We start from the raw sequence: 13,423 nt of genomic DNA on the forward strand, positions 1-13,423 counted from the left end.
AAAATATTTGTCCAATCCTTTGCAGAAAAATTTGCCAGCTTCTGATCTATAGTATTGCCATTTCATATAAATGGTCTCCTTGTGTATCCTATTCTCATCTTCTCGTTTGCCTTGTTTACGTTGTCTTTTGTCTGTTTAGTCGCTATTTTCATCTCTTCTTGTGGCTATATACCTTTGGATTCAATAACACTTTATTCGCTCTCTACCCAGAATATGTCAGCTCTCAAAGTAGGAAGCATTTATGAAAAGAATACACCCTTCCACCTCCCTTTTCTGAATCCCAAACCTGAAAAATGTGACAGAACTTTTATTTTAATTTCACATTTTGTGAGGATGCCTTTGCATTGAAATAAATTTATAGCATTAAAAAAATCAGGAGTGGTTTCTTTCAGGAGTTGTTGAGTGTTTTTTTGCAGGATTGTTCATTTAACACTTTTTCAGTTAAAAACACATTATTTAACATAAAGAACATATATATTAAATGAAGACTGTAGAAAAGCAAAAAACTAATGTTATTTATACAAACTATTCACCAGGAAATAGGAATAGCTTTGCTGATCAGCTATTTAAACTATTCATTAAAATGAGTCGTTTCTATTTCTTACTATAGAAGAATGAAGAAGTATTTGTGGTCCAAAGTATTATGGGTTTTTTCCTCCCATAATTGGTGGCAACAATCTATTTGACGATTTTTTTTTTTTTTTTTTTTTAAAGTCGGTTTTGCCATGTTGGACAGGCTGGTTTCAAACTCCTGACCTCAAGTGATCCACCTGCCTTGGCCTCTCAAAGTGCTGGGATTACAGGCGTGAGCCACTGCACCCACCCCTATTTGAAGTTTTAAATAGTATTGCCTAAGAAGGTATATAGGGCTTTCTGTATTTTTTTTTTTTTTTAAGAAAATCTCAAAATTGTTTGGAAGAAACAATTTTTCATTTAGCCACATTTTTTTTCCCTTAAGATCTCTAGAAAATATTTGTGTTGGAAAGTAATCGTTTATTCCTTCCTTTTCTATTACTTTCTAGTAGCATAAAAACCATAATTCTTTGGTTTCTTTTTTTCTTTAGTGGCTTACAGAAGAGATGAAATGTGGTCTGAGGGACGATATGAATATGAAAGACTTCCGAGAGAACGAGCATCTCCTCGAAGCCATCCCAGTGTAAGTTACTCCTACATATGGAACGATTCGAAAACCTAGTGTCTAAGTTCATTTGATACACCAGTGCTAGGCCTGTTAACAAAATTTTCATTGTCAGAAATTTACCAATGTAGATTGCAAAAGAGGTCAAACTTACCTTTTAAAAGTTTGAAAATAAAGACATTTAAGTAGAAAACTTACTATTTATATTTCTTGTTTAAATTTCTAAACTGAAGGATTTATATTGAATTTAATTTGTGAACAAAATTACAAATTTTATAACGATTATACCATGAGTTAATAAAGAAGTATTTGAGTACCTGCTCCTGCTATTGGCTGTTTTTTTCTATATTCCTTAACATGTTAAAAATTGAGTATATGAAATTCTAAAAATAGGCTTTCATTTTAAGAGAGGAGATCTCTTCCTAGAGTGAAACATGTTAATATCCCTAGTTAGGATTCCTGCAGGTGTGCTGTTCTGTGATCAGGCAGTCTGGCTGGTGAGTAAAAATGCCTGGAGGGTCTGGGGCAGACAGGCAGGCAGCTTCTGGTGTGTTGTCCTACTTCTTGTCTCTTTGTTGCTCTGGGAATTGGGAATTTTGAGCCAAGCGTTTTCTAAGCCCAAAGAGCTTGCTGTTTTGTTTACTATTTCCAGTGTTACATCTAGTACTTGTCAGGTAATAGAAGCTCAGTATTTATTTGAATGAATATATGTACTGACTCCCCATTATCCCCTATGGAGGTCTAAAGGAGCGTTTGGGGAAGATCGAGAAGCTAACTTAAACTTTTGCACAGACCCATTCTAAGCACCAAGGGACTGAGGTTGTGGTGATGGTATATAAATATGGATTCATTATGTACCTTCAAAAGCCACAAATATTTATTTCTACATTAGTTATTTTTTACCTACATATCATTTAAGACTATAGCCCACTTAGATGGGTGGCATCATCTTTAGGTTTGTTGTCCTAGATTACAGCCCAGGTTTGTGTCGATTTAAAATGATTTAAGGTGGAAAAAATAAAGATGCCCACTATACTTCGGGATGGCCAGACTTAATTATTACTATATGTGATTTCTTTCCAGGTTAAGTTGTAGACTGTATGTTTTTAATCAAAATCCAATGTTTTTATTTATATTTTTTACTTGATAAGGTTATTCTGTAGTTTACCTGTAGGTAAATCTGACAAAGAAATACAGGGATAGGAAAAGGAATGACTTTTTTCTTTTTTTTTTAATGATGGGGTTTCACCATGTTGGTCAGGCTGGTCTTGAACTCCCGACCTCAGGTGATCCACCCACCTTGGCCTCCAAAGTGCTTGGATTACAGGCGTGAGCCACCGCGCCTGGCTCGACTTTTTTCTTTATCTCCCCTCTTCCCTCCACCACTCTGCCAAGTATCTATCCCACTGGGAATTTTTTCTTTTCTTTTTTCTTTTCTCATTTCTTTTCTTTTCATGGAGTTTCACTCTTGTCGCCAAGTCTGGAGTGCAGTGGCGTGATCTCGGTTCATTGCAACCTCTACCTCCCAGGTTCAAATGATTCTCTTTCCTCAGCCTCCCAAGTAACTGGGATTACAGGTGCCTGCCACTATATTTTTGTATTTTTAGTAGAGACAGGGTTTCAACATGTTTGCCAGGCTGATCTCGAACTCCTGACCTCAAGTAATCTGCCCACCTGGGCCTCCCAACATGCTGGGATTGCAGGCATGAGACACTGCCTCTGCACCCACCACCAATTTTTGTATTTTTAGTAAAGACAGGGTTTCTCTGTGTTTGGCCAGGCTGGTCTCAAACTCCTGGCCTGAAGTGATCTGTCTGCTTTGGCCTCCCAAAGTGCTGGGATTACAGGCATCAGCCACCACGCTCAGCCCTGTTAGGAATTTTAAATTCTGTGTTTTGAAGATACTTAAAAAGAATTTTCTGTATAGTTATGCCATCAACTGGGCACCAGTCTGTAGGATTGTGTGCTTTATTACTTTGGGGCTTGGGAAAGCAGGTTATTGTATCGATTTTAGATTTTAAGAGGAGTAGTGGACCCAGGGAGATGAGGATACTGAAAGTGCTGACCCAGAGAATTACTAAATTAATACACCATGTGGTATGGGAAAGGCTTTAGTGTGGCAGAACGATAGGCAATCAGTATTTTAGAGTGTGGGTTGCCAAGATGCAACAGTTTTGAGTGAAGTTCAGTGTGTAATAGTGAGAATAGAGAGCTGGTGTAAGTTATTGGAGTTGAGAGCAAGGAAACTTTTAGGATAGACTTTGAATTTGTGGTTTAGATCAGAAGCTCTCAATTCTTGCTGTACATTAAAATTTCCTAGAGAGCTCTTCAGTACCACTGTATGGGCCCCATCTTAGATAATTAACTTACCATCTCTGTGGGTGTGATGTGGATCTCAGCATTGTTTAAAAGTTCAAGTGATTCTTACATGCAGAATTTTAAAAATACAGATGTATGTGAAGATTGAAGTCACTGATAGTGACAGGAGTTGAGGTCAACATGACAGGTGATGGAAGTCTTCAATGAATCAGTACATTGTGGAAAAATCTAAACAAAACCAAACATTTTCATTTAATACTATCTGCTTTTGTAAATATGAAACAGAGGCTTCTTATCCCTCATAAAATAATTTTATCAGTAGCAAGCAGGTAGGGAGATATGATTTATAACACAATTGTCCTTAAAATCAGACTAGCTGTATTCAGCTGTCCCTTAAATGCCAAATGGTAAATCTTACTTCCTTAAGTTATCTGGCTGCTTGATTCCTCATGGGGGCTTAGATTGTTTTTCTCTTTTTGAGAGCACAGGACCTGCCTAGACCTTGTACATGTTCATTCCTCTCCTTTTTCTTCAATTCCATTAAATTGGTCTTTCTGTTTCCCCAGTCATCCTCTCCTAGTTTTTACAAATCCTTCTTTCTGTACTTCCATATTCCTCTTTCCCAAGTTAGGTACTTTTTTTTTTTTTTTTTTTCTGGTGAGCTTGGCCTTATTTTGATTAGTAATTTAAAGCCTCTTCTTTCCCTCAATATGTTATACCCCTTACATGGCTCTTGAAAGTTATCCCCTATGCCTTCTGTGTTATACCTACATCTTAGTTAAATAAAGCATACATTTTTAACCTTTTTTTTGTGCCATGGATCCGTTTAGCCGTCTGGTGAAGCCTATGAATCTCTTCTCAGAATAACATTTTTAAACCTATAAATAAAACGCCCAGAACTAAGTACACTTACATTTGATAATAATTATCAAACTATTAAAAACCAAATTTGTGATATAGTAATAGAGATATTTCTTTAGTAGGTCATTAAATATCAAAAGCTATTGGTGGGGGTTTCATTGCTATAATTTCAAAGTAGCGATGAATGTTATGAATGATATTTTGCAATACCTGTAACAGCTAGCTGTAACATTATATAAAATTATCTGTGATTTTTGTTGGTAACAAAGTGACAGATACAGCTGTTGTTCTTATGTTGTTGTCTAAAGTTAGTTGAAAAAGTAATTTTATATTCACATCTGATTTAGTGGACCCACTGAGTCTTTGGGTTAAAGTAATTGGACTAGACATGTAAATAGTTATACTTGCTTACTTTCAGTCTAATAAAAATATAACATTAAAAGTTTAAGGCTGAATACAGTGGCTTATGCCTCTAATCTCACACTTTGGGAGTCCGAGGTGGGAGGATCACATGAGCCCAGTCGTTTGAGACCAGCCTGGGCAACAAAAGAGACCCTGTCTCTACAAAAAATTTTAAAAATTAGTCACGCATGATGGTGCATGCCTATAGTCCCACTTAGTTGGGAGGCTGAGGCAGGAGGATTGCTTGAGCCCAAGAAGTTTAGGCTGCATTGAACCATGTTTTGTGCCACTGTGCGCAAGCCTGGGCAACAGAAGGAGATCCTGTCTCAAAAAAAAAAGTTTATTTGCTTAGAGAATCTAATGTTATTTAAAAAACCATATTAGCATATCATATTGATGTGTATGAGAAAGTTTATAAGCAGCATTATTTGTAAGAGCTTCAAACTGGCAACAAACCAGATGTCCAACAGTAAAGCTGATAAATTAATTGCTTAAAAAATACAGCAATGAGAATAAATAGATTACTGCCAGGTGCAACAGTATGGATAAACTTCACAAACATAGTATTAAATAAGTCAGTCATGAGAGTTTATTCTGCATGTTTTATTTTATGTAACATTCCAAAATAGGAGAAACTAGATTGGAAAGTGGTTTCTGTAGTAGTGACTGGGACACTACATAATAAATGATTTTGCTGTGTTGGGAACATTCTCCTTCTTAATCTGGGTGAAAATTTATCTTACATCTTGTGAAAATATATCCAAATTTGTAATTTATACACTTTTTTGTATGTATGTCATACCTTAAAAGTTTTGAAAAGACATTATTTTTTTTCAAAAAATAAAACCAGTTAAGTTGATAACCCACTGTTGTTAGTGGCTAGAATAGAGGAAGGTAACATTCTATTTTGTTTAGTATATTTGAGTTCTGTTCTGTATCAAAAAATAATTTTACTGCATTTCTGTCCCTTTTCTTCTTTTTATTTATGTCTATCTGTCTTTTTTTTTTTTTTTTTTTTTGAGACAGAGTCTCTCTCTATTGTCCAGGCTGAAGTGCAGTGGAGTGATCTCAGCTCACTGTAACCTCTGCCTCCCAGGTTCAAGTGATTCTCCTACCTCAGCCTCCCTGAGTATCTGGGATTACAGGTTCCTGCCACCACGCCCAGCTAATTTTTGTATTTTTAGTAGAGTCAGGGTTTCACCATGTTGACCAAGCTAGTTTCGAATTCCTAAACTCAGGTGATCCACCTGCCTCCGCGTCCCAAAGTGCTGGGATTATAGTAATGAGCCACTGCACCCAGCCTCTCCCTTTTTTTGTTACTATACCCTTTGCCCCATTTCTGATCAATTCTGATACAAAAGCAATGTATTTGAGGAACTACTAGATGTGATATAAAGTGTAACATGAAGTGGTGATTGTTGGAAAGGTACCTTCTGTAGTAGAATGACCTCATTGATAAGAGCAGCTGTTTCCTGAGTGTATAGTCTTGATAAACTTGAAAAGACAATTGAACACTGATATACTTTGGTTTTAATGTTAAATTGTACTTAATTTGAGTTTTCGGCAATCTTAACCTCAATGTACAGCTTAACAAATATACCAGTCATTATTTTAGCACTTTATGGTACTCTTTTAAATTCTTTGCGTAAATAGCAAGTCACTTTTATAAGGGGCTTTCACAGAAATTTTTATTTGGCCTTAAACTTGAATAGGTGCATTGAAGACTAAAGTTCACAGATGTGCACTGTAGAGACTCTGTATATAAATATATATGCTTCTTCTGTAGGTAGGAAGTCAATCATCACAGAATATCTACACTTCTAGATACCTGTAAAGCTCTTGGTTTTTTTTTTTTTTTTTTTTTTGAGATGGAGTCTCACTCTGTCACCCAGGCTGGAGTGCAGTGGCATGATCTTGGCTCACTGCAACCTCTGCCTCCTAGGTTCAAGCAATTCTCCTGCCCCAGCCTCCCGAGTAGCTGGGACTACAGGCGCACACCACCATGCCTGGCTAATTTTTGTGTTTTTCGTAGAGATGGGGTTTCACCATATTGGCCAGGCTGTTCTCGACCTCCTGACATTGTGATCTGCCCGCCTTGGCCTCCCAAAGTGCTGGGATTACAGGCATGAGCCACTGTGTCCGGCTAAAGCTCTTGTTTTTTTCTTTTCTTTTTTTTTTTTTTTTTAAATTAAGATGGGGCTTCACCATGATGGCCAGGCTGGTTTTGAACTCCTGACCTCAGGTGATCCACCCACTTCAGCCTCCCAAAGTGCTAAGATTACAGGCGTGAGCCACCACGCCCGGCCAAAGCTCTTGTTTTTAAAGCATGCTGTCTGTGTTTAAACCTACAATTTCTGTGAGCTTAGTTATCTGATTTCTTAATCTTTATCAAATTTTGTGGCAAAATGGCATTCATTCATTCATTCATTCATTCATTCATACATACACACAGGGTCTTGCTCTGTCACCCAGCCGAAGTGCAGTGGAGCGGTCCTAGCTCACTGCAGCCTCAGACTCCTGGGCTTAAGCGATCCTCTCACCTTGGCCTCCCAAATTGCTGGGATTACAGGCATGAGGAACCATGCCCTCCCAGAATGGCATTTAAATACATGTAAACTTCCAGTTACGGGGTGAAACTTCTTAGCCTGTTGGGGAACAGACAGGTAATATGGAACATTTTAATGAAGCTGCAACATCAAATGTTGATTCCATTGGCTCATTTGAAAATGGGAGAGAAGTTCCAGTTTCAGAATTTTTAAAAGTTGTAAAGTTTGGAAATTAGGATCAGAGCACAAGCAGTTTATATTCTGGGCAATATCAACTTTTATGCCCCACATTTTATTATTGTTTTATACAGTCATCAGTCAGTGTTCATGTAAATTTTCCCATGTAAGTACAACTCCCAGTATTTTATTATGAAAGTTTTCGAACATACAGCAGTCAAAAGAATTTCATAATGACCATTCATATAGTAGTGACCATTGATATACATTTACCATTTAGATTCAACTATTAACATTTTACTAAACTTGATTTATCATGTATTTATTCATCCTATTAATCCATTTAGTTTTTGAATACATTTTAAAGTAAATTGTGGACAGAAGTATCCTTCCCATTAACTACTCAAGCATACCTATTATTAGCTAAAGTGTAATTTTTTGGTAGTTTTTTTAATGGGAAAATTACATACATGAAATGTAAAAAAAAGTGTTTATTTGATGAGTTTGATTTCGTAAGGTTCCCTTGGGTAGAGTTGCCTTAGGAGGTGTTTTACTTTCTTCTTGTCACCATTTTTGAAAGAAATGTGATCAGTTTTTGGCTACATTCTCTAATAACATGTCTTAGCTCTCCGCGTCAGTACCAGTTTTCATCTTTTTGACCCATTGTCACCAAAAGACATCGGAAAGACTTAGAAGCACCAATATTTCATTGCAGAATCAGTGAATGAAATAAATCAACAAGTGCTACAATGGAAATTCGTGTCACAGACTATAGAGATCAAAGTTAGGAAATCACAAGCTTATGAAAGCAAAAGCCTACCAGCCTGTGTAATAGAATATTTTAGTTAGATATGGTTTGTATGGTACTTTTCTGTATATGAAAATTTGATGCCAGAAGTAAAATAAAATTGAGATAGCAGGGTATAATATATATTATGGATATGGTGTTTACTGTGTGCCTGATAGTGTTCTAGGTGCTGGGAATAGAGCAGTAAAGAAGACCAGTGAGGTTTCTGTATGCCTACATTTGCATTGTAAGTTGATTGTGATGTAATGGTGTTGATTATTTACATATACCATTGTATTTACTTACTTCTTTGGTAGATTAGTGTGTTTTAGTTGTTGGTGATGTTTTATAAGGGGGAAAATCAAGCATATAATAATAGACATTAATGTAATAAACTTCCAAAGGAGAAATCAATTATCAGCTAGATTATTTTGAAGTAAATCGTGATACTACACTTCAGATGTCAGTAAGTATTTCAGTATGTGTCACTAGAAGATAAAAATGTTTGGGGGGGATGGGCTTAATACATTTATATTAGTATTTTCATTTTAAATTAAATGATTTTCTGTTAAAATGAGTAAATTTTAATAATATATTGGAAAATAAATTTTTTTTTTTTTTTTTTTTTTGAGATGGAATGTCGCTCTTGTTACCCAGGCTGGAGTGCAATGGCGCGATCTCGGCTCACCGCAACCTCCACCTCCTGGGTTCAGGCAATTCTCCTGCCTCAGCCTCCTGAGTAGCTGGGATTATAGGCACGCGCCACCATGCCCACCTGATTTTTTGCATTTTTAGTAGAGACGGGGTTTCACCATGTTGACCAGGATGGTCTCGATCTCTTGACCTCGTGATCCACCCGCTTCGGCCTCCCAAAGTGCAGGGATTACAGGCGTGAGCCACCGGGCCCGGCCGGAAAAGAAATATTTTTAAAGAAACATGGTAATCCACATAATTTTTAGCTTGTTGATTATGAGATTTAATATCAGTGTGGAATTTATTTATTTATTTATTTTTTGAGACAGTGTCTTGCTCTGTTGCCCAGGCTGGAGTACAGTGGCACAATCTCAGCTCACTGCAACCTCTGCCTCCCAGGTTCAGGTAGTTCTTGTACCTCAGCCTCCCAAGTAGCTGGGATTACAGCTGTGTTTCACCACACCTGTCTAATTTTGTATATTTTTAGTAGAGACGGGGTTTTACCGTCTTAGCCAGGCTGGTCTCAAATTCCTGGCCTCAAGCTGATCTGCATGCCTAAGCCCCAAAACGTGCTGTGATTACAGGCGTGAGCTACTGTGTCCAACCAGTGTGAACAGTTTGATATAGATTTTCGTATCAAATCAAGTAAAAACCATCAACTTGGTGCTTTTACTTACTAAAATGAAAGCATTTCCCATAACAGATAGTTATATTGGAATGTATAGCAAATGAAGAAATAGCTGAGGCCAGGTGTGGTGGCTCATGCCTGTAATCCCAGCACTTTGGGAGGCCTAGGCAGGTGGATCACAAGGTCAGGAGTTCAAGACCAGCCTGGCCAACATGGTGAAACCCTGTCTCTACTAAAAATACAAAAATTAGCTGGGCTTGGTAGCGGGTGCCTGTTAACCCCAGCTACTCAGGAGGCTGAGGCAGAGAATTGCTTGAACCCAGGAGGCGGAGGTTGCAGTGAGCCGAGATTGTGCCATTGTACTCCAACCTGGGCAATACAGTGGGACTTCGTCTTAAAAAAAAAAAAAAAAAAAAAAAAAAAGCTGATTATTTTTTCTAACAAAATCATTTCAGATTTCTAAATTGGAAAACTAGATATTTTATTCTTACCAGATTCTCATCTGCATATGCAAACTGAAGAATTCTTATTACACACACTTAGAGGTTCTCTTGCAGTAGTAACCTTTGGGGTGAGACGTCACCCCTAATATAATGACAGATTTGAAAGGTTAGATTTCATTGAAGTATAACTTTCCAAAAAAGTATTTAAATTTATGTGCAAATTTTTTTTTAATATCCTGCCAAATTAGATAAATTATTAATAGACAGACCTTTTCTTTTAAATGAGCTACATATAGTTTTTAATTTTGGTCTGACTGATCATACCATTAATACTAACTTTGGAGTAGCAAATCCAGTAAACTCTATGTATATTTTTTGGAAATTCTATTAACATCCACAAAAAATTCTGATCTTTTTAATAAGGATAATCATTAACATGTAGATACATAAATCAGTATCTACATTAGTATGTAGATATTTTAAATAATAAACAGAAGCAGTAAAAATTGATATTAATGAGTAAATTGAGATTTTTATTTTTTAAATAGATTTTATTTTCTTTCTCCTGGTAACTTTCATTTAAGTAAATTGAGGTTTTATATCCAAATTCAAGATTTGAAATATCGGCCGGGCGCGGTGGCTCAAGCCTGTAATCCCAGCACTTTGGGAGGCCGAGGCGGGTGGATCACGAGGTCAAGAGATCGAGACCATCCTGGTCAACATGGTGAAACCCTGTCTCTACTAAAAATACAAAACATTAGCTGGGCATGGTGGCGCGTGCCATTGCACTCCAGCCTGGGTAACAAGAGTGAAACTCCGTCTCAAAAAAAAAAAAAAGATTTGAAATATCTGTATTTGAAATAATAGAAATGTTTCAACTCCATTGAATTTATTTTTTGATTAATTGAAAATGACCCTGTTAACCTAAGACATTCTTTATAAATCATAATTTTTATTTCTGGTTTGTGTGTTACGGTGCTATTGTTTTCCAAGGTGTTTTTCTCTTTCCATTTTTTATTTTGATTTACTTATTTTTGACATAAATTTTATTGTGTATATTTGAGATTTACAGCATGATGTTATAGAATACATATAAATGCAGATACACGTGGATGCATATTCATATTATAGTGGTTACTGTAGTGAAGGAGAGAAACATATTCATCATCCCACATAGTTACCTTATTGTGTGATAAAGATCACATAACATTTGTATATTTCCCAAAAATTTCCAGTGCAATACAATTTTACTAATTTTGGTCCTCATATTGTACATTAGATCTCTAGACTTGTTCATCCTACTTAACTATTTTGTATTCCTTGACTTAATCTCCCCATTTCTTCCCCTACCCATGGTAACCAGTTTTATCCTTTATCTCTGTGTATTGGAACTCTTTTTTTTTTTTTTTTTAATTCCACATATGAATGAGATCATGCAATATTTTTTTGTGTGTATCTAGCTTATTTCACTTAGCATAATGTCCTTTAGGTACATCTATGTGTCGTAAATGGCAATATCTCCCTTTCTTTATAAGGATGGATAATTCACTGATATATTTATATGCCAGATTTTCTTGGTCCATTTGTTTGTCCATGGGCATTTAAGTTGTTTTTAAAGTTCGCCACAGTGAATAATGCTGCGATGAACATGGAAATGTGAATTTCTTGAACAGGTGGTGATTTCATCTCCCTTAGGTATACGGTATACCCAGAAGAGGAATCACTGGGTCATGTGGTAGTTCTATTTTTACTTTCTTGGTAGGAAAGTAAAATGGTAGGAATTTCCATACCATTTTCTTTAATGGCTGTACTAAACTGTATTCCCACCAACAGTGTACTAGGGTTCTCTTTCCTTCACACCCTCACCAACATTTGCTATCTCTTGTCTTTCTGACTATAGCCATCCTTAAGGGTGTGAGGGGGTATCTCATAGTGGTTTTAATTTGCATTTTCCCTATGGTTACTGATTCAAGTACCTTTTCATATACCTGTTGACCTTTTTTTAAAAAAATCATTATTACCTGGAGATGGGGGGGTCTCTGTTTTCCTAGGCTGGAGTGCAGTTGCCAGTCACAGCTTACTGCAGCCTTAGGCTCAAGGGATCCTTCCACCTTAGCCTCCCAAGTAGCCAGAACTACAGGTGTGAGCAGCTGTTCTTTTCAGCTATGGTAGCATCCTGGTGTAGTCAACAGAGTTGGGATGAACCAGGGCCAGAATGCCAATCAGCTGTCAGCTACTGTTCTCCCAGCAGTGTAATACTTGCCTAGGTACAAGGCAACCTAGGCAGCTGCCTACAACTGGGGAGCTGGCCATTTTTATGTCTTTGGAGAAATGCCTGTTCATGGTGTTTGTCCATTCTTAAATTGCTTTTGCCAATGTCTTTCTAAAATGGAGGTTTCAAACATCAGTAGTACTTTAAGCCTGTGTACCTATGTTAGCATATAAAAAGGAAAATTGCGTGTTTACAGCTTAATGTAAGGTTTGCATAGGAATTTCAAACAGTATCATTATTTCTATTCATGTTTGGCAATGCAGGTAATAAAAATACTGTTTGAACTTCAACAATGTAATCTTTCTGAAAGGGCTGAGCTGGTGGCTCACTCCTGTAATCCCAGCACTTCGGGAGGCCTAGGTGGGTGGATCACTTGAGGTCAGGAGTTCGAGATGAGCCTGACCAATATGATGAAACCCCGTCTTTACTAAAAATACAAAAATTAGCCATGTGTGGTGGCATGCACCTGTAATCCCAGCTACTCCAGAGGCTGAGGCAGGAGAATCACTTGAACCTAGGAGCTGTAGGTTGCAGTGAGTCGGGATTGCACCACTGCACTCCAGCCTGGGCTAGAGTGAGACTCTATCTCAAAAAAACAAACAAACAAACAAAAAAACCACTTTTTGAAAGGAAAATTTTGAATTCTTTGCCACTCATCATGGATTTTATTAAGAACAGAAATCCTTGAATGGTATACCTGGATAACACAGGAACTCTTTAAAAATACAGTCCCGCTTTGTTACAGGCTCTGGCAGTCCTCTTTGTTTCCTTAGATCTTTTCATACAGCTAGGGAATTTTCTTTAAGATTAGGTGTCTACGTAGCAGAGATAGTATAATGTAATATTTGAACACTTTTTCAAAACAACAATTTGATCCTTATAGCCAGGTGTGAGAGCTGTCACTGGATTTTTTTTTCTTTTGCTGATTAGACAACTTTTATATATTTAGTTTTTTGAGATGGAGTCTCACTTTATCACCCCAGCTAGAATGCAGTGACTCGATCTCAACTCACTGCAACCTCTGCCTTTGGGCTCAAGCAACTCTCCTGCCTCAGCCTCCTGGTAGCTGGGACTACAGGCTGTAGGCATGTGCCAGCACACAGCTATTTTTTTTTTTTTTTAAGTAGAAATAGGGCTTCACCGTGTTGGCAAGGCTG

General features: G+C 37.2%; 1 protein-coding gene across 28 annotated transcripts in view; it reads left to right on the plus strand.

Moving 5' to 3' along the window:
• The window catches only part of PPHLN1 (periphilin 1), a 135,861-nt gene that overhangs the window by 9,100 nt on the left and 113,338 nt on the right, over positions 1–13,423 (plus strand). For all 28 annotated transcript variants that reach the window (XR_004259976.1, XM_032248488.1, XM_032248482.1 and 25 more), the window contains one exon: positions 1,065–1,156. Coding sequence is in view for 27 of the 28 variants with exons in the window: in XM_032248482.1 (XP_032104373.1) it covers positions 1,065–1,156 (92 nt within the window). In the remaining variant the exon portion in view is untranslated. The remainder of the gene's footprint in view (positions 1–1,064; positions 1,157–13,423) is intronic.

Source organism: Sapajus apella, unplaced genomic scaffold (assembly GCF_009761245.1).
Source record: "Sapajus apella isolate SASKATOON/1434 unplaced genomic scaffold, GSC_monkey_1.0 scaffold66, whole genome shotgun sequence".
NCBI lineage: Eukaryota > Metazoa > Chordata > Mammalia > Primates > Cebidae > Sapajus > Sapajus apella.